The 22,094-nt window shown below is 40.2% G+C and overlaps 1 protein-coding gene across 8 annotated transcripts in view; it reads right to left on the minus strand.

Moving 5' to 3' along the window:
* Positions 1-434: 434 nt before the first annotated feature.
* Positions 435-22,094, minus strand: part of epha3 (eph receptor A3) — a 102,251-nt gene continuing 80,591 nt past the window's right edge. For 5 of the 8 annotated variants that reach the window (XM_031281708.2, XM_031281707.2, XM_031281706.2 and 2 more), the window contains 5 exons: positions 21,135-21,344; positions 19,026-19,175; positions 17,638-17,831; positions 10,352-10,507; positions 435-3,070 (listed from right to left, as the gene is read on the minus strand). In XM_031281708.2, the coding sequence (XP_031137568.1) occupies positions 2,965-3,070; positions 10,352-10,507; positions 17,638-17,831; positions 19,026-19,175; positions 21,135-21,344 (816 nt within the window). In that variant the 3' untranslated portion in view covers positions 435-2,964. Of the gene's footprint in view, positions 3,071-4,508; positions 4,627-10,351; positions 10,508-17,637; positions 17,832-19,025; positions 19,176-21,134; positions 21,345-22,094 lie in introns of all 8 variants that reach the window. The other 3 variants (XM_031281711.2, XM_031281709.2, XM_031281710.2) reach the window with 2 other exon arrangements.

Genomic DNA, 22,094 nt, shown 5'->3' on the forward strand with positions numbered 1-22,094 from the left:
CTCAATTTGAAAAAGAACTTTAAGAAATTTTTCTACTTTGCAGTTTTTACTTTAAATTCTATTTGCTAATTCTTAGAGTGTGGACATTGATGGCGAAGACCTATCTTGGCTATGAATGACCTTTCTATGGACTTCTTCTTTGTTCATGTTGATTGCCCAATGAACTCACTGATTTGAAACACATGTTATGTGCACTATATATGTCAGTCAGATGATTGCTGGCTTTTATCCTGAAGAAGACAAGATGTGCCAAAAGACTGGTCTATGGAATGTTAAATAAAAAAAATGACATCTGAGTTATGAGTGTTTGACTATCACTTGTGATCTGTTAAACATATGGAAATACCTTTAGAGTTAAAAGAAAAGCCACATCATGTATTATTCTGTGACATAATCACATCATAGAATAAAAACACAGGAGCAGATCTATCATGATCCATTTTTTGGAAAATATTTTGCGAATATTTATTATAAAAATATAAATGTTTCCACTACAAATCATTTTACATTAGTAGACAATGCCATCTACATTTGCACACTTAAACTCTCACACAGACACACGGGTCAGTCTTGAGACAGAAAATGAGGGATCTGGATATAGGGTGCATAACAGTATTGCTCTCTCAGATGTCCCAGGTTTATAAAGTAAGTTAAAACCAAAACACAGATAGCACTGACACATAATTTACTGTAAGTTACAAAAAAAACATCAATATTGCGCTTTATGTTAACAAATAAATAATAATGTAATCATAATTGCCTTTTTATTGTAGAAAAAAACAAAGCAGACAAATATAATCCAAAAGATAAAATAAAATACAGATTATTTTTTGTCTCTTTTTTAATTAAAAATGTTGCACAATTTTAATTCATTCTTTTATACATACAAACATTTGTACAAAGAGGGATGGCCATGTACATATAGTGGGATCTGTAGAGCTAGTTGCTATCATTATGATGGTTTACATTATGTACATGCTAATTAGAACACATAGCAGCAACAGCAGCATCCACAGGTAGACAGAGTAACAGAGGACCGACTGACGCACTGAATAGGGTTTCCCAAAAGCACCGAAATCACCCCTTTTCATTTCATAAGCTTAGTCTATACCAAGGCATTACCATTTCATTTCAAAGTGCTAAAATATTGTCTAGTAAGTGCTTGGAAGACGCTTAAAGATAGTACCCTTGGGGTTAAATATTACCCAGCCAACAGCACAAAGTGCCAGTTTAGAAATATCGTGTAGGTGTTGCACTGAGGGATTGACTGGGTGACATTAAAGCAGGAGACTAACTTAAGTCTTTAAGTCTGTACTTTATAGTACAAAGATCTTCTAAGGTGCCTTTGGGAAATCCCATCCTGGACATATATTGTAGTATAAAGTATCTCAGAAAGCAATCATTTATTGGAAGTGTTTCATCTCTTTCAGGGCATTTTCACACCTTGGCAGTGATGAGAAAACCCCATGCCCCAATGAGAACACAGGCTTTGTGGAAAATAAATCAAAACTGGAGCTTTTTGCTTGGCGATCCCACCATGATCCAACCCAACTAGAGGAGGCACTCTACATTTTACATTAAACACACCAGGATGTATGGATTAATTTCATACTTTTTTTTACAGCAAATTTCAGATCCTGCATGGCTTTTGTTAATAAGACTACAACACCCTCAGACCAGCAGTGTTGATCTCAACCTTTTGAACTGAGCGTATGCACTGAAAGAAACTGATACCTGATGTTGTGTGGGGTTGATGATGCTAACCTGTCTTACCTGAAGAACACACTTCAGGAACACAACAAGAATGTCTGGAGCAGAAGCCTGAATGACACCATTTCAACCTATATAAATTCTCCTTTTTTCCTCTTATAAATGTCTCTCTTACATTTTCCTTTTTGTTGTCTTTCCTAACCTGCACTCTCAATAACTGGCTGTGCTCCATTCCCTCTGACTGTTTCCCCTTGTTAGAGAAAATAGAACGAATAACGTATACATCCTGAGATTTCACACAAAGGGCATTGGGATGAGGGAACGGCGCTATAACTATACATTATCTGTTCATATAAGCACATAGAACATATATTTCACCATAAAGAAAATGATGTGTGTGAAGTGTGTTATGGCCCCTGTACCTTCAAAGCACAGCGTTCAATACATTGTACATGTGACAGACTCATGGCTTCCGTACAATGAGACTACTTAACTGATTATCATAATTATTGCTTTTATGTGACATGTCTACTGAATGCAAACGCTATAGTTTAGAGCTACAGACTAAAATGGCTCGGTTAACATCTAGGTGTGTTCATACCAGGTCAGTTCGCTCATGGATCGAGACAGTAAATGTAGGTAGTTCCAACAAAATCTCACGCCTCAGACCTCATCAGTCCAGGAAGGGTCCACATCCGGGGGGAGCTGCTGCTGTCTGCCATGCTCTTCTACACATGGCATCTCAGCCATTTCACCAACTCGTTCCACGGGCTGCTTAGTCAGGTGTGGAGGGAGGAGACTGTGAGCATGCCCGTCCCCTTTTTAGCTGTAAAGGGAAGGCTATGCTGTCCAGCTTAGCCAATATTGGAGAGCTCCGGCTTTATGTTAGTCCAGTCCTTGCCCTGTATCCCAGTCCAGTCCCAGTTTTAATCCCCAGGCAGGTCTTCCTGACCTCCTTGGCTATCCCCTGCTCTCTCTACCCTCCTATTTGTCTGTAAGGCATCTCAACTTGGGCATGGATGGACGGAGGGTCGAAGAGTCAGCCAGTTAACTAGCTGGCAGGACTGCACTGAACTCGTTCCCGTTTCCCTGTCGGGACTTGATATAGTCTTCCAACGAAACAACGAAAGCTCTAATTTAGATCATATTTCTCCATCCGTTTCCAGTTTACGTATGAAGCCACTGTGTTAGACTGTGATTAGCAACCACACCGACAGACAAGTCTCTGGTGTTTTTACTTGATGGGTTCATTTCTTAAACAGGTACCGGGCCATTCTTGGTGTGGGAATCTAGGGCTTTGAGGCTGCTCACAATCTTCTTCTGTGGTCCTACAATAGTCACTCCAACCTTTTTCAGATCCCTGGTTTGTGAAGGAGAGGGAGAGAGAGAGAGAGGGGTGGAAGAGGTAGAAAACACAGACACAATCAGGGAGGGAGAGATGGAAAGAAAAAGATGGAAAGTGTGCATTAGTGATGGAGGATGTGACACCCATGTGACATTTAATGACATGCTCCCAGTGCTGCTCCCTTCACTTTCCCATGCATCTGTCATTCACAAAGGACTGCATTTCCCAGAAGGCCACTGTACTGGCAAATCTCTGAAGTGGGGTCTAGGGGTGGAGGGGGTGTTGCCTCCACTCTCGATTACCAACAAACAGGGAGGTGGGCCTATGGGGCTACACTGACAGCTGCTATTATGACCCTGTCAGTGGAGGAAATGGCATGGGAGGGCCACGGTTGCATAAAAGCCCTAGTTTCCTGCATTGCATTGACCTGGATTTCTTTGACAAGGTAGGTATAAGTATGTGGAGAGGAGCAGCACTGGTACATGTGCAGGATATTACACTTTGATTCAGATAAATCTGTTAACTTGTTAATACTCTTAGAAGCTTGAAAAAGATTAGTTATATGCATTCATGTGTAAAAAGAGCATTTGGAAGCACATAATTGTTATTTTTAAATAAATAAGAGCTACTGTACAATGTCAGTATCACATGTTATACATCATACACATCAAATACACACAGTAGTTAGACAGATCTATTAAAACATTAAGCCCTTTTTGAAAGATACAGTAACAACAACCTAAAAATACATAGTACACACAAAGCATTGTTGATATTACAGTACAGAAGAAGTCACTGTGCATGTTAGGACTAATCTATTTTGCCCATCTATAAGTAATAGTAATGGTATTGTATTAGTAGAAGCAGAGGAGTTGCAGTCGGAGTAGTGGCATTACTACAAGAAACACTTTCGGCCATTAAGACATTTGAGCGTTATTTCAAAATGGTCACAATAAAGTTTGTATTATTGAGATGCAAGCAGAGCATTTAGTTCTCCAGAGCAGCCAAAATAGCAGACATTTAGAAACATCTTGACCAGCCAGAAACTAAAAGTGTTAATAAAATCGTTTCACTCTGCACTACAATGTAAAGGGATAGTTCACTCAAATTAAGTAATGCTTTAAATGTAAACTGTGCAATTAATTGGGTATTTCCATGAAGTTTACAATCGACAAAACCAAAGAGGTTTTTGCCTTTTACAGTAACAAACAGCACCAGTATGCCATAGATAGACAATAACTAGGTTTCCATCCATACACTAATAATGCAGTATCTGATTGGGAGCCTGTTGTTAAAGCCTGTTGTTTTGTTTGAGGTTACAGCTAACAGTTGGATAGAAACACAGCTATTGAGTTATCACTGAACTATCCCTTTAAAAGTCAGACATGTGAAAGCCCATCAGTGATTCTGGAGGTAGGTTACTGCTCCCAGTATGTCTTTGTCCTCCACCCACCATCCAGAGCCTGAGGAGGCGGAGAGGAGCTGGGCGTTAGAGAGTGGTGATTCCCATGGACGGCTCCCATTCTGGGCAAGTGGCTGGTGTGACGTGGACCTCCGTCAGAACCACTCTACTGAGACACAGCCAGGCCCAGCAACATTAACACATTAAACTGGATGTCATCAATTTGTGCTTTCTCTAGAATAATAGCTGAAGCACATCGTAGTTTCAATGAATCAGGCTAAATCATGAGGCTTTACCCATACAATGTAAATCAAACATAGACATTAAAGTCAGGAAATAAAGATGACTTGAACTTAAAGTAACATGGACAGTAACTCCTATGTTTGTGAACATGGTGCAAACATTTTATGATCTCAAAATATACAGAAATCCCATATTTATTAGTTGCTTGTAGACATTTTGGCAAAAAGATTTAATCTCAGCTTAAAAATACCAAATCAACTCTGACAATTAACTCAATAATAATACTAATAATAAACTAAAGCTAAAAAGTTTAAACTAATAACTGCAAATACAACTGATAATAACTACAGGTATGTTGGTGGTTGTTTGCTCAGCAACGCAGAGCTCATAATTCAGCCTTATTTTGATTTTACACTATATCGTTATGACCATATGCTTTTGGGATATAACTATTAATCATTCAAAGACTTGAAATGCTGTTCATTTAACTGTGGAGATGGACCAGAAGGGTAAAGGGGAACTAGGCTGTCCAAGAGTGCAATGACATTTTAAAAGCGAGAAAAATAAGAAACACCATGACATTAACAAAACAGTTTCAAGTTGAAACACATTATATTTTCATAGGGAGATGAACTTTAAGTTGTGTGCAGTAAAGTTGTTCTTTAACTAGGCATAAACTATGCAATGCACTGTTCTGGCTTCCCAGTATGTCATGGCATTTCAGGAAATGTTCCCACTTAAAGTTATCGTGGACAGTTGAACCACAAGTCAACAAGTTTGGATGTATTAGACATTGTATATACATTTTCAACACTAACAAAATTTATTTTTGTTGTGCCTTTATCCTGTCCCATTGAGAGTCAAAGCAGTTATGTTGTCATCTTCTCTTTGCATCACCAAAGCCATATTATGCATTTTTGAGTCAACATGTTCTCTTCATAAAAAAAGTAATGAGTGTAAATGAACTGTATCCTCATCTTGGATATGGATCATCTCAAGATCCAACTGATGAAACACGTATGATTATAAATCATACTTAAACACAAACTATCACCTGAAAAAGATTAACAGTTATACGTTTCTTTCTAAAGCATGCATGTCACAGTGCCCAGCAATTCCCATCATCCCAGGGTATAACGTCTGCAGGGTATTTTTGCTTCAGCGTAGTTAAAAGTGAATTCTGGTGTTTTTTGTGAATAGAAACCATCCAACTTTAACCACTGCATCACTTTATAAATACACATAGGCACAAGTCAGTATCTAATTTGTTGTGTCACGTTTTGAGTTGCTGGAAGAAAGTGGATGCTGGGTAAGATTTAGGTACCAGGAAGGGTCCTGACCATATGTACTATGCTGTATGTGGTTGTACAAGAACATGTCAGTGTTTTGCCACTGTCCTTTGTAAAGCAGTCTAGGTCACTTCCTGAAATACCTGATGTGAACTTTGCATGCACTCTTTCTAGATGAAGAAAATAGTCCAAATGATGCGGTATTTCCTAGTCAATCCATTCCACCGTCTTGAAAAAGGACTTAAATTACTCCAGCAGTTGAGTCAGCACACTGCAGCCAAGTATGATTACTGTTCCTCGGAGGTCAGAGCATTGCCAAGCCTTGTGCTGAATATCAAGGACTAGATTAAGACTGTACAAATCAATAGAGCAATCTATACTGAGCAATCCATAGCTTCATCCAGGGCAGCTAGCCTTGTAGCTGAGCTAGCCTTGAGTACCTTAGCCTCAGCCTTCAGTGGATTAATACTGCAGTGATCCAATTTAGCATCTAACTACAGAAAAAGCATCATAGGCCAATATGATTTATTTAGTGGGGGGTTTGTGCAGTTTATCTGAGGTGTGTTGTGTCAATACCCTCACCATACAACTCAGTCTGCAGTGTAAGCTGTTTTGTTTTGTAATATGTTGACTAAAGAGAACATTTCATTGATTAACATATCCACTACATAAATGGCATTAGAAATGTCAAGAGACAAAATATATCTTTTGTATCGTACACCTGACAAAAGAGACAGCTTGTTCATTTGGTATCTTTGGTACAAAGAATCACGTCACACAATCTAATAATAGCCTTTTAATATTTCGTGAAAATTAAGTTCTAATAAAGCTTTAGCATAAGTTTACAAAGACTATATGTTTGCATGATTAGGACTGCAGTTATATTCCTCCTGCATCTGCATTAAATGCTCTCACGCATGCTCAGGTGGTCACATCAGCTAATCTCATCTATCAAATAGCACTGTGACACACCTAAATTGCAAGCCTATCATCCTGCTGCTGCCTCTGTTTAAATATAGAATATATATTCTCTATCTGCCTTTAGTACATTCATTCTGCTGTTATGCACGCGGCATGTTCACGGCTGTAACTCTGTTTAAATCTGTTCTCCTCTCTGTTGCTGTCAGCTGTCATTTTAGTTTCAATCGTTGCAAATGTCAAATTGCCCCTACACCTTCCAATCAACGCCAGTCTTCACAGATTCTTCAGCTCCATCAGCTCCATCAGCCTCAGCATAATCATCAGCCACCAACACCACCACCAGTGTCCAGACTCCATGGGGGGATTTATCTTGCTGCTACTCAGGGCAGACACCCCTCGGTTACAAATCTCCCCATAGAGTTTAAGCGCCAAAGACTTTCTGCCAAGACTTAAATATACTATATCATCTGTTGTTGTAAACTTTCATCTTTACTACATTCACTTGTTTCTCCTGATTAAGATATGTTTCAGTTACAAGTCATTGTAATTTATAGTTGCCAATGTGGAAGGTTGCCTTTGGCGAAGATTTAAACTCCTATTTACTTTATAATACTTTTAAGGACCCCTATACTGGCCAACTAGTGACATCAACTCCACAATTCATCACTATATAAAAGGGCACACATTACGCACTGCTTCTTTCTAACATATAAAGCCTAAGGCCGGCTACACACTGCCTGCGTGGCGTTAGCATGGCGTTAGCGTGGCGTTTCTGTTGCGTGTCAGTTGCGTGGCGGCTGCGTGGATTTTTCTGTCTTTACACACCAGAAACGTGTCTGACGTGGCGCTGCTGCTGCTAGCCTTGTCTGTACACATGTATGTTTCCCATTGATTTACTGCACTCAAGCAGTAGTATGCTTCATGTTAAACATAAATGTATACTGATTTGATTACAGCAAAGACAACGTCGGCAGTATTGATGGCAAAATAGTCTACAGAATATTTCGTTCTGTATTGATAGGTGCAATATTTGATAATCTTTTTTTTATTGCATTTATATCTGCATTTATGTCAAAACCTAGAGACTTTCAAACATCAACATGTCATTTATTAATATGTATTTGTGTCAAAATAACATATAAGCATCTTTTCCTATTCTATTTTGCCTGGAAACGCTTCCAACACGCTTGCGTGTCGCGTGAAAAATAGGCGTTGGTTCTAGCATGCACACGTTTTCGGCGCGGCTCAAGCCGCGGCTGAGATGTGCGTATCACGCAGGCAGTGTGTAAGCTCTAACCTGTTAACATGGGAGCCGAAATAAAAACGGACACGCCACGCAGGCAGTGTGTAGCCGGCCTAACACTTCTAATGACTATAGCTATTGACAGGAGTTGCAGCACTGACCACCACTCCACAACTGCCCCCGTTGCTGCCATCACCACAGTGAATGGCTGCTTTGATCACAATGATTAGAAATGTCCAATTATTTACCCGGTCACATTCCACATCAATTAAAGCAGCAGCAGGCCAACAGAGCCAGGGAGAGAGAGAGAAAGACTGAGACAAAGTGACAGAAAATGTCTGCATTCTGACTTTGAGAAAAAAGAAAACAACAAAAAGATATAAAACTAGTCAGCTGTCCTTCATTTTCCCAAGTAGCTGTACTCTGACCTGTAAGTCTAAAGGCAGCATGTTCATCGGTATAATCTCCCAGTCTGTTATCACTGTGCTTGGAAATCATAATTCCTTTCAGTCTGCCAGCACAGGAGTCTTTCCAGAACCTGATCTACTATCGCAGAACCTTTTGTCAGCCTGCGGATCCTATCAGCAGAGTAAGACCTATAATCTCTAATAGTCTCTGGTACTAGCTCTCCTTTATCCAGGGACATTGATCTACTAAACCCTCTATTGTGACAAATACTCAGACACTAATGTAATTCCCACCAAAAGTCCCTCATACTACAAACATGTAAAACTCTCAACCTCTAACAAAAAAAAAATAGAATTAATAATTGCTGGATTACATTCATTCATTCATATACGTACATGTTCACATCCAGGACGTGTGTCTTCTTGTGCTTAAAGTCAGTGTTGACTTCAGTATTTTAACAAAAAGACAACAATCAAGTGGTTATGTTGAAGGAACCACAGTTGCCTCAACATTAACATATTAATCATGAATAATTTGCCAGGAGCATAAATTGGCACAAAAAGAAATCTTGGTGAAATAATATTTACAAGAAAAGTAACATTTTGCTGTTGCAAATACGTTTTTATATGAACATAGATTTTAGAAGATTGTGGAAAATGAACAATTTAGATTTTAGAGTTTTGTCCTCAAAGTATTGATTTTGGGGAAGCCTATGATTCTACCTGTGTGTTTGTCAGATGAGAGTCTGTTAACAGTCACAACTGAGTTTAACATCAAAATACTATTGTACTGAGGGAAGGCTTAGGGTTTAACATCAAGGGATAATTGTCCTGAGGGAAGACGGAGGTACGTTAACATTAAAATTACCATTTGGTCTCAGGAAGGGCTTACGTACTATATGTCATAAATGCCTGACTGAATCAACTTTGTCATGAGCTAAGCAACTGTTGTCCTTTTGTTTACTTGATAATATATAAGGTAAGGCACTCTGAAGGAACTTCAGGGATCACCAGTCCAGGTCTTCTCTTAATGTTGCATGAAGTAAATTATTAATATTGGATTTATCACAGCATCGACTGTAATTTTCTAGAGAACTAGAACATACTCAACTTCAAGAGAACATATTGTAGGTCATGCAGTGTGTGCTCTCTGATTTCTTTAGATTTGGCTTCCAAATAGTTTTCTGAAAATCTTCGCTTGATCTTTGCTCTGCATTTTAATGCTTTACAGTATAGAGTGTCATGCATACCTGTTTGACAGCTATGCCTTTATTCGCTCTTTCAAAGGCCTGTCTCTCTTCCCTTTTATCTTGTCAAATCTCCCCTCTCATTCCCTCACTCAATAGGTTCTCTCTTATCCCCTCTCCCTTATGGAACTCACAACTCTTGTCCTCTCTCTTTCTTTCTCTTTTTTGTCTCTCTACTTATCTCTCTTTCTTTTAATGCTTTCCCCTTCTCCCTCTGTGGTCATACTTGCAACATTGAGAGCGTGGCTAAAGACCTGTCATTATTAATTACCATGACTCATCTGGACACCTTCAGTAAGGGCTCTATAGCTTTCTTTACTTACTGAGAACAAGAGAGTGTATGTATGTGTGTGTGTGTGTGTGTGTGTGTGTGTGTGTGTGTGTTCTTCACCAAGAGCCTCTTCAAATTCCTGGGCCTTGCCAGGGGTACTGGGGACCTGTAAACACTGCTGACATGAATGGGCAGAGGAGCTTAGTGTGTGTGTCTGTCTGTGTGTGTGTGTGTGTGTGTGTGTGTGTGTGTGTGTGTGTGTGGTTGTCTTACTCGGTGGAGGTCTTGGCCAGGGTGTCACAGGAGCTGTAGCTGACCCCAGAGAAGGCCTCTTTACAGGGCAAAGTCCTCATTCCATCCATCCATTCACCCAGCGTCCCCATCGAGGGAACCTCTGAACTGCTCCTGTCCAACAACAGGTTGGCCGGCCTGAGGGGACACAGGAGAAGAAGTAACATGAAAACATTAATTGACTATGAATAAATAAATTTCCTTGGGTAATGGCCTGTAACATAGTCAGATGAATAAAATTTAGTTTATAGTGTTATTTCAGAAACACAAAGGCATTAGCATCACCCTCATCAGCTCTTGTAGAATGAATTTATTATGATGTGAATACTAAGTGTTGAGTTGTTATTTTACATATAAACTCTGTCACTCCCCACAAGCATACAGAGAACTCAAAGCATATACTGTATGCGGTAGGGCTCATGAAATGCTATTTTAGCAGCAGCATACATTCCAGCACTGTTTGCCTTGACCCATGCTATTCCATTTAAACCATTGATGTTGTTATTGTTTGTCATTTGTGCACTGGTAACACTATGTAGCAGTGTCATGATGGGCTCCAGGGTTGCATAGATCATTGTCAGATTTAAGCGCTCAGATTTAAACACTCCTGCACATGACATACAACCTTTCCCGACTAGTTTGTCCATGTTAGTTTGTTAATTGTTGTGTTAAAACATCTGTTACACAGCATTATATATATGTATCAAATGTTTTAGAAAGAATGTGTGTTCATTTTGATATAACTATATTTACATATTTTAACATACGTCAATACTATTCTAAACATTCTGTGCTTGCATACCTATACAGAACAAAATGCAACCCAGATTTCTTAATCTGATTGTGCGGCACTCTTTAGGGAACCACACACACACACACACACACACACACACACACACACACACACATATATATATATATATATATGGCCATATGTGTCTGCTCCATATACAGTAAACCTGCATAGTGCCTTTGGGCTTTGAATACAAGGGGGAAATCGAACCGTCACACAAAATATTTCCATAATGTATTTAACATATTCAAGAACAAGATTACTAACAAAAGCGGCATCAGTTTTCTGTCTAATGTCATTACTGTTTCCTGCAGTACATGTACCATGTGGCAAAATTCAACATTAGATCTGATTAGACTTGATGGTTTCAATTGGATCAAATCTAATTAAATGCACCGCGTTGGGCTTTAGAGTGCTCAGTCAACAGTAGAGGGTGAAGGATTGGCTGCAGGCGCTGTTCTGACTCGCTCCGATTGATGGTTGCCAAAGACGGGGGAAGAGGAAGGATGAGAGAGTTAGAAAGACATACAGAGAGAGCAAAAGAGAGTGGAGGGGATGCTGAAGATGACAAAGAAAGCTATTTTCTTTGTCAGTGTCCAATCTCTAAAGTCACTACTGATGCTACGTTTAATACAAATGTGGCATACTTTGCTGCTGTAAAACATGATCACATCAAGCCAGGAAATGGGAAACCAGGTCAAACCAAATTAGGTCAAACTGGGACCCAAAACATAATAATCAATAGCCAAAAAAAGCATTCGTTGGAGCATTTTGTGTGTTAATTGCTAAATTTGTGAGTGGCATTTAAAACTAGGTTGCAAAGGCACTTTGCACAGGACACAATGCACCTTTCTTGCAGAGTAGACAAAGGCACCTGCGTCTAGACAGCGCACAAAAACACACACATACACACACACACACACACACACACACACACATGCACATAAGGGAATAGAGCCTTGCAAACAGGCAGGACAAGACAGGACAGAACAGAAAAAAGGGTAGTTATCTTTCAGGGAATACTATTCATAGCCTTGTAAATAAACTCATTAGAATACCAGGAAGTCAACCTCCGCCTGATTGATTTGGATTGGCAGGGAAGTTTGAAACCACTATTTGTGAGAAAGCTGGGAAATTGTATCCCAAGGTTAGGCTAACTTAAGGGAATTAGATTAGAAAAAAATGGACTAAAACTATTTATTTTGCTAAGATTGTTTCAAATTTAAATTGAGTTTTTGTAAATTACCCTTTTTTTGTGAAAGGGGCATTGAAATTTAAAGGAATGTTTGTAAAATTATAAATTTAAATATATCACAAATACCAACCCGTTCTCACTCCCAACTCGTGAAATAGTGACGCTTGGTCAGTGGCTCTTATCATCAGATACCGACGCAAAAATCACCCTTTAGCGTCTGTATAGAACGCACCAGCAGATCAGCAGCTCGACCGCGGTGCTGTAAAATTACTTGGTATTAAGAGCGACGACGGTAGCGAGTAGTATGAAAGACTGAAAATCTGCGTGCAGAGGTTGCTTTGGGGTTTTGGATAGATCAACCAACTCAGGACTTTCACCCAACAGACCAGGGTTTGTGTCCTGTTCTTGTCCAGCGTACATTTTGCAACCCCACCCACGATCTTTTAGCCTGGGTAAACCCTGACGAACTTCTGGCAAATTTGAGATTTGCTCTGCAAGTCAGTCTGGCGAAGAGCCCATTTCCAATGTCCCCAAAATCGAGGCACCAATCACACCTGCTGAGGCGGGCTTTACACCAATCACAACCGTTTTTTCAACCGGGTTTTATGCAACAACGATAGCGCAGCGACGGCGAGCAGCTTTTTGTTTACATTCAACATGACGGCTACCGAAGCGCAGCGTCACCCGGATCGTATCCAATATCCAATGCGCCCTCGAGGCATTTGAGCGGCATCCGCTGGTGACGCCCCTTTGGAAATGAACTGTCAATGAACCTTACCCAGACCCACTCTCAGTTACAACTGAGAAGGGTCTGGTGTCAACCAGGCTAACGATCTTTTCCAAAACTGACTGTCTCGTTCTTGTGCTGCATGTCAGTCAATTGACATCCTGACTCAGAGCGTCAAATAGTGATGCCAAGAGTACCGACCCAGAGCACCCAAAAGTGAGAGTCTATGACGCCAAAGGGCTAGACGCTAAAGCAGACTTTTTGCGTCAGTAACAAACACCAAAGACACCTGACCAAGCGTCTCTTTTTGACACGCTGGGAGTAAGAATGTGTTGCAAATACACACTTCCTCAACTCTTTTGTGAATACGTGTATCATGTATTAGCTATCTCTTATCTCAAATAAAGAGTTTGCATAGCCACACATACAGGTACAGTATATGTTAAACATTACATGTGTGTATGCTCTTATTGTGAAGAATGGTAAATTAAAACTTACAAGTATACTTACAAAGGTAACATATTGTTTTGGTTTTTCTTGTGTGTTAGAAATGAGAAGTACCTTATTATACTGGTAAAAACTCTTTAAACTTCATGCCAATGCAATATGTTTTGATTTCAAGAAGCAAATTACAATCAACAGCATGTTACAATAGAAAAGTATCAAGCTGCCATCAAGCAACAGACAAAAACACCATATTAAGCTGTATGGAGAAGAAAATTGAGATGACAACTCAAACCGAGAGAGAAAAAAGGGTTGAAAAAAGATGCATTTGAGGCAGTAGAGTGGGTGTTGTTACAATGATTGAGTCTTTCGTTGCCAGATCAGAGGACTGTCAAAATGCTGAGGGCCTCCCAGGACCCCCTGGAGAGACTGGTTTGTAGGAAAAGGAAGGAATCGGAGGCTAGAAAGTGGGGGAGGTTTGCAAGAGGGGAAAAGAAGGATATGTATACATTTTTTTCTCTAGGTAGTTTCAAAAAAAATGTAGCGTAAAGGAGCGATTGTGATGGTTATGACTGACTTTTTTTCAGATATACATTTGCTAAAAAAAAATGTTAGTTATATTTAAATGTCTTGGATAACAACTTTTGGGCTGAATGTTTGTCTTTTTTGGAGGATAATTGATCCTCTCCTTTCCTGTACCACTTTTCTTCTTTTTCTCCTCTGATCTCATCCTCGCCTTCAGTCTTGGCTTTCTTTACCCCTCTCCTGTCTCCTTTGAGAGATAAACTGAAAATGACCTTGTTTCCCCTTCCTTATCATTTTCTTTGTTTTCTTTGTTGTTATATTTTCGGCAACATCTCACAGCAGCTCAAGAGACAAGATGATTGGAGCGCAAACAGAAACAGAGGGATGCTATAAAGGAAAAAGAAAGCATCTGTCTGACGGCAGAGGGTGGTTTAAAACCCCTCCTGGACTTAACACCATATAAAAACGCAGAAAACACCCACTCGTACAGAAGGAAGTATAAATACACCAGAGAGAAAATAAAGTCTACTCCCCCCTTCTTATTTTCATTTCCCTTCCTGTTTCTGTTCTATCTTTCGTTCTTTTGACCTCTAAATAACCGAGGTTGTGTAGTCTCGTTTTTAGAGCTCTCAAGGGAGGAGCGAGGTGGATGAGGAGAAGAGCTTGAGCAGATGCATGCAGGCAGGACAGAGTGGGAGGATTCACCTCTCACTGTGTTAAAGGGACAAATCCCAGGGTGTCTCTGAGAGAGGTTACTGATGCGCTGTATAGGCCCAATATTTGGCCTTTGATTTCAAATTTTGATATGTGGTCATTTGGTATCCTCTGCCTCTGTTGGATGTGATGGATATGATGTAGTTTAAATCAATACAAAGGTGGTCTGAGGGAAACTATTAACCTAAATTGAGACTTTTTAATTTGATTCCAGTCAAGCATGCACAACTCCTACTCTGAACTCTTAATATGTATTATGAGCCGGGGTTTCAATGCAGAATTGTAGTTTTTGTAGTTCGGGTCTGTGGGACCCGTTTTCAATGTTTGCTAAAAGAAAAATGATGCTATTTATTATTTCTTCTAACTCAAACTCATTGGCCTTGGCTCATTTTCTGTGAAGAACATAAAAAAAAACGTATTTTCAATGACTGCACACGGTACACCCCCCCTACACATAACTATTACATATGAGGTGTTCGGGTCTACTGGACCCGAGTGTAATAATTGTGTAATAATTGTAGGTGCTATGAAACTTAACTGTGTCCTCCTCCTAACTGGGCCTGCTGTGTGTGTGTGTGTGTGTGCGTGTGTGTGTGTGTGTGTGTGTGTGTGTGTGTGTGTGTGTATGTCTATTTGTCTGTGCGTCTCTGTGTGTGTCTGTGCGTCTGTATGTGTGCGTGTCTGAGTGTAGGTGTCTGTGTGTGGGAATGTTGTCTTTCTGCACCTGCTATTCCCACACAAAGTTGCAAAATTGTTACATTTCAAGCACTTTCACCTGTTCTGATTAACTTCTAAGAAATAAGCACCAATAATGTATAATAATAATTTTCTCACAAAAAACGAAAATGATCATATGATCATAAATGTGATCTCACAGGGGTAAATGGCAAATATGAACCATAAATGATGTATATATCATTGGTAATTGAGCTAAAGTAAACATCTGTTAAGTATTTTTTACATAAATTGTTATGGCTGTATTGATTTAAAAGCCTAATAATGTGGTGGGTCCACCAGACCCGGAAACATTGGCTGTGTAACAATAATATGAACACCACACAAGGGTTAAATTAGCTTATATTTGAACACATTAAATGTAAAATACACAAAATATTAGCATTTGGATAATTTAATTTAAAGATGTTGGTCTTCAATGCACTGTATCTGCAATGCCTAGTACCAATCCAACAAGTCCTCTAAACCATACAACGATGTAGGCTCTTTTTTCCTACCTTCTAATTATAATTTCATAAATTAGCACCCCTAGCGGTGGCAGGAAATACACCCCACGGAAGCGTTTTTCCATCATCATATCTAAACCAGAGAAAATAACGGTCGAAACGGTTGCAGCTTTGTTAGGTTTAGGCACAAAAACCTCCTGGTTATGTTTAGAAAAGGATAGTAGTTACAGGCCAACATCCACACAAGCATAGATCTCAGCTCAGTTCTATCTGCAGCCATGGCCCAAGGCCCCAGTTCCAGTTACTTTCTCCCAAGCCCCTCACCAGGGAAGGGGTTAGCTCTTGTTCCAACTCCCCATTTCCAGCCCAGCCCTAACTACCGAAAATGAACCAAAGATCCTTATTCTCTACAGACAGATTTTGTTTGAAAATGAAAAACAGAGAGGAGTAATGTAATAGATTGTATGGCTTAGGAAAATAGTTTGTGTAAAGAACCCAAACCAAGTACATATGTACCAGTGCATTACTGACCACTGAACATTAGTTGTATTATAGCACTTCCGTTGCAGCCATTGTCATGTCAAATAAACACATTTTAAAACCGGCTAACCTGTGATCTCCTAGGTTTTAGACACCCTGTAAAACCAATCAGATAGACAGTGGCCTCTAACCTTGACTGGGCTCCTGTTGACCCATAATAAGTCTATGACATCCAACCTTGGCCCACTAACCCGAGTCCCTCTCCATCCACATGCAGGGGCACTAAACTCTGACCAGGTCCCACCCCTGAAGCCTCCAGATGCTCTGCTCAAGTCCCAGGCTTTGGTCTAGGTTTTGATGAGGAGGGGGTGCTCCATTAGTCAGCCAGGACAGCCCTGAGACAAACGAGGTGTGTGGAGCTGAGTGCAGCTGCTCCCGCAGTGCAACTGCAGCCACCACACACACATGCAGATACACACATACACACACAGTTCTCATAAATCACCACAGCTGCCTCTGTCGGCCAGCCCGTGCTCGCCCAGTGTTAAAAGCCAATCAGGGAAATTACATGCAAACTCCAAGGGACCTATTTTCACTTTCTTAAGAAATCATTAGTCAATGTTATGAGCTTTGACGTCTCCATAATACCACGGCCGTCTGCCGTAGACCCAGCGCCTGTCCCCTTCCCTGCTCAGAATCGACAACTGTACATGGGTTGCCCTGGTTCCCCATGGCCCCCTGGGAGAGCATGGTGGTCCCAAGAAAGGAGCAAAGCATAAGGGAGGATTAAAAGGAGGACAGAATGTAGCATAACAAAAATTGAAAGGCAAAGAGGAATATGAAATTACACTGCATTGGAAAGGGAAATATGAATGATGTGTTATAAGTGGTAATGAGTGATAAGTCAAGCTAATTTTAATGTACTCATATAGCCCATATACTGCCTGGTTCCAAAAACAAACAGGCGTGCCCCAGGGGAGATGGAGATTGAAATTTAATACAAAAAATATTTTTTACCAACCACATCTGTGGTCCCAATGCTTTGTGATCCCAGAGCAGGAAGTGCATTGACCTGCAATAAGCCATAATGCTGTGCATTAAAAAGGTCTAAGTGTTGGATTGCCTGGAGCCAGGTGTTTGTTAGTCAGGTGCAAGGGATCTAAACACAAGAAATGAAAACAAATAAAAGGTGTAATATCTTTCTGATACCTGGATGTGGTGTTGGCCGTGATTTTGAGGCTACCGGGGTTGCGGATGAGTTTATCCAGGATGCTGACGATCTGTTCAAACTTGGGCCGGTTGTTCCTCTCTTTCTGCCAGCAGTCCAACATCAGCTGGTAAAGGGTAGCCGGGCAGTCCATGGGTGGGGGGAGGCGGTATCCTTCATCTACAGCCTTTATTACCTAGATGTAGGAAGGAAAGAAAAGACAGGATTTGAGAAATTACAGATAAGATGTGTTCATCATCGGCAGCACGATGGCTCAGTGGTTAGGGCTGCTGCCTCACAGCAAGTAAGCACTGCTGAGTACTGTGTTTGATGTCCAGGCAGGGTCTTTCTGTGTAGAGTTTGCATGTTATCCCTGTGTTTGCGTGGGTTTCCTCCCACTATAAAGACATGCAAAAAAAACTTTTTTTAGGTACTGGCGTTACAAATTGACTATGGCTGACCACTGTTCCTATTTAGTTGGGATGGATTAAAGGCAGATACATTTCTTGTATGTGTATAATGTTCTTGACAAATCAGTGGGAGTTGCTGGTTGTTTATGCTTAGTTTTCCACTACATCATACGGCTCTGCTTGACATGACTCAACTCGCTTTTTTGATACCAGTTTTTTCTCTTTTTGTTTTCCACTGCGTATAGTACCCTCTCAGTGTAGGCAGGCTTGTCAGCTGATCGCCATAGCTATGCTGAGTGAAACTGCTGTGACAATATCGTCAATGCAACACTGACTGAATCCTTTCATCAGCAACCAAACAGAGGAACGTCTGCACTTCATCAATTATATGGTGCAGTGTAAGTAGTGTACGGTGCAGTTTTGAAGGCTGCCATTATTTCAAATTTGGGATGAGAGGGGCGGCCTCTAGCTCACCTGGTAGAGCGCGTGCCCCATGTAGGCTCAGTCCTTGCCAGCGGCCCAGGTTTAAATCTGACCTGAGGCCCTTTGCTGCGGTCATACCTCCTCTATCTCCCCCATTTCCTGTCTCTCTTCAGCTTGTTGTGGTAGCTACTGACGGTAGCTTAGCTATTTCAAAATTGCGGGTATGTGCAGGATGTCCCATGTCACGCCAGTGACCATTCTCTCTGATCAATCAGTGGTCTGCAGCGTTTTAACTCCACCTTTTTTAGTATCGGGTCAACTCCTTTGGAACCTTAATGGAGGTGGTACCAAAAAAAGTACCAGGTACTGTCCACAACTTTTGCTAATGGAAAACCAAAAAAGAGAAAGTCAAGTATAGAGTCTAATCGAGTTGTACCATGCAGTGGAAAAACATTACTCCTCATCAGTAAAACTTGTCAAATGTGCAAAGCTGGCTATGGTGGTTGCGCCACACAGACACTCCTGCTAAAGGAACTTGACAACATAGCAGTACTTACATCCTGATTGGACATCTCCCAGTATGGCCGTTCCCCATATGACATGACTTCCCAGAGCACAATGCCATAACTCCAAGCATCACTGGCTGATGTAAACTTCCTGTAGGCAATAGCCTCTGGAGCTGTCCACCGGATAGGGATCTTACCTCCCTGAGCGACAGAGAATAAGAGAAACAGTCAGTCAGTGGCATTACATTTTTGTTCTTAAAATTTATACAAGACCACATATCAGACATTACAAAATAACCCTCAAAAAAAGAAATGGATTGACAGGACATTGGGTTACAACAATGTGTTAAGTTTTATGGTATAACTTTGTAAATATTACAGAACAGACTGCAAGTAATGCATGTAATATTGGATGTATTACAGCCAATACACATGGTTTATGTCACATGCAAAGGCCTACATGTCCTGAAACATTCAGACAATTTTATGAGCTGTTCTGAAATCCTTTAACCCCAATGGGCTCAGTGGTTTGGACTGAGCATGGTGATCTCAACCTCAGATCCAGGACTGTAGCAGTTATCTGAAATATTATTACTAAGTGGTGCAGAGGACCTGCAGTAAAACCTTCAAAGGAGGTCTTCATGTCACATTGATTAATTTGCTTTTTAACAAAATATAAGCTACAGAAATATTAAAAATAAATAAATAAATAAAGTAGATTTAAAAGGAGTCATATAAAGTGACATTAAACCTTATTGTAAGTACAAACATGTATGGCCATATTCAGTTTTAATCAAATGCTATCTGCATCAACCTAAAAAACACAATGTGTTAATCAAACCATACTCCAAAGTTTCCTGCACGACCTCTCAGTGTCTGCTGACACTTGTCATTCTAGATGAGAAGCAGGACAAATGAAGAAAATGGAGCTGAGAAAAGGAGGCCGATGGCAGCCAAAGCTAACAGACATCGGCCAAGATGCTCAGCTCTTGCCCCGGTGCTGTAGTCACACACACACATACACACAAAATGCCACTTCGAAAACACACTCTCATACTGCTTGATTCGTCAAGAAACACTAGGAGACACTGACTTACATGCACAGAAACATACACAAAGTAAAACTATAGTTTTTCCCTTAAAAGTCAAGGCTAGAGAAGTATAAAAACAACAGAAAGTTCCAGTGAGGGTTGGATGGAAATCTCCTTGTACTGTATGTGTGGAGCGTGGTCGGTTACGGTAACATATGAGAATTTATTATTCTGTTTTATTATTTTAGATTATGTATTTCTGGGAGAAAGGCAAATGGCAAACTGACTGTTTATTTGACAAGCAATTCTCAGCCAGCAAATTATACTATGTTTAAAGGGGCTGCACGCATGGTCTAGAGCACAGGATCCTATGATGAAAATGACCACACACACACACACACTGCAAAAGGTACAGATGAATGCCTGAAGTGTTGCGTGCCTGCTGATAATGTTTCATTTTGTGACATGTGCTGTAAGAAGTGAAACAAGTGAAATCTCCTCGAATTGTCATCTGTTTACCTCCAAGATGTGTACACTTGTTTTTTGAAAACTGTACTGTCTCACCTACTACAGTAGGTTTTTTCTTAAGGTTTTTCTTAAGATGTACATTTTTCCTTGCCCGAGCACTATACTTTGGGGCGTTGCAATTGGTGTATATTTGCCATTTCTGTACTGTGATCCAGCGAGGCCAAGCTTTGGGGATTTTTGGGTCGGTCTTATCACAACTCTGCTTTTTATTGATGTTCTTCTCCCTTGCCATAGTCGGAAAATGGAAGAGGGAAAATACTGAAAGTATACAGCATGTGTGTTTGTGAGAGGTGTAAATGTGGAGCCTATTATGATGGAGTCTGTATGCATAAAGACAAGAACATTATTGCTGTTTGGTTTTTTGGATCATTCTTGCTGGAGAGGAAAAAAGATAATTCTGATATAAAAGGGAAACTGTATCCAGTTGTAGAGCTAATGTATTGAGTACTATATCCCATTGTTGTGTTCAGAGAGTTTTATGTAACATTGCATTTTAAGTAACACATTCCTGGAAGAAAAAGGGTGTGCCCTAGGACAGTGCCCAACATATTTGTTCTTGGTGTCATTTATGTCCTCTGATTGTGTTTGTGCTCCAGCTCACCCTGGTAGTGTAAGCAGCCTCCGGGTCGTCCTCCAGGACTCGGGACAGGCCGAAGTCTGACACTTTACACACCAGGTTGCTGTTGACCAGGATGTTTCGAGCTGCCAGGTCACGGTGAACGTAGCCCATGTCTGACAGATACTTCATGCCCGAGGCGATGCCACGCAGCATGCCTACCAACTGGATGCCTGTAAACTGGGCATCGTGTTTCTAAAAGACAGAAAGAAAATTGAAAGGAAGAACTAAAACATGAGGTACACACTGCCATACATTTAATATATGATATAACACAAAGGAAGTTTGACCTTTCTGACTATTTGCATGAAATGAAACCTTTCTACATAAGTAACTGCAGCATATTCATTAACCTTTAAAAACCACCTTTGACATTCTGTACCTCATCTTCAGCTTAACTGTGATATACCAAAGCCAGAGAGGCGGTAGTGTATGGAAGTTAGGATCACATGAATACATTACTGAAATGCTTTTTTTTTTTTTTTTTTTTTTAATCAGTCCAGTCCTGTTATCCACCACATAGATGATGCTATTTATTACATATGGTACACATATTTATCATATAATGGCTTCTGTGATGACCAATGAAAGCCCTTTATCTTGAGTTGTAAGACCTGATTTCTGTGACATTTTGTTTGGATTCTTTATAAGTATCCATGAGTACGCCCAAGAGTCTAAATACAGTAGTATTTATACGCCTCTCATTTTAAGCTATCAACACTGATAGCTTAAAATGCTTAAATGAATACATATTACAATGAAAGCATATGGATGTTGATCCTTCGTAAGCCATATTAGGAAAATCCTTAAGATCTCAAATGGATTTTTTAGCTCAACAAAATATTTGCAAAGTGGTTTGATGCAGCATTCTACAGACTGGATGAGATATAAACAAATACATATTTTTTTCTGTTTGCATTAGCAAGCGGGAGTGTTCACTAGTTT

Source organism: Sander lucioperca, chromosome 8 (assembly GCF_008315115.2).
Source record: "Sander lucioperca isolate FBNREF2018 chromosome 8, SLUC_FBN_1.2, whole genome shotgun sequence".
Taxonomy (NCBI): domain Eukaryota; kingdom Metazoa; phylum Chordata; class Actinopteri; order Perciformes; family Percidae; genus Sander; species Sander lucioperca.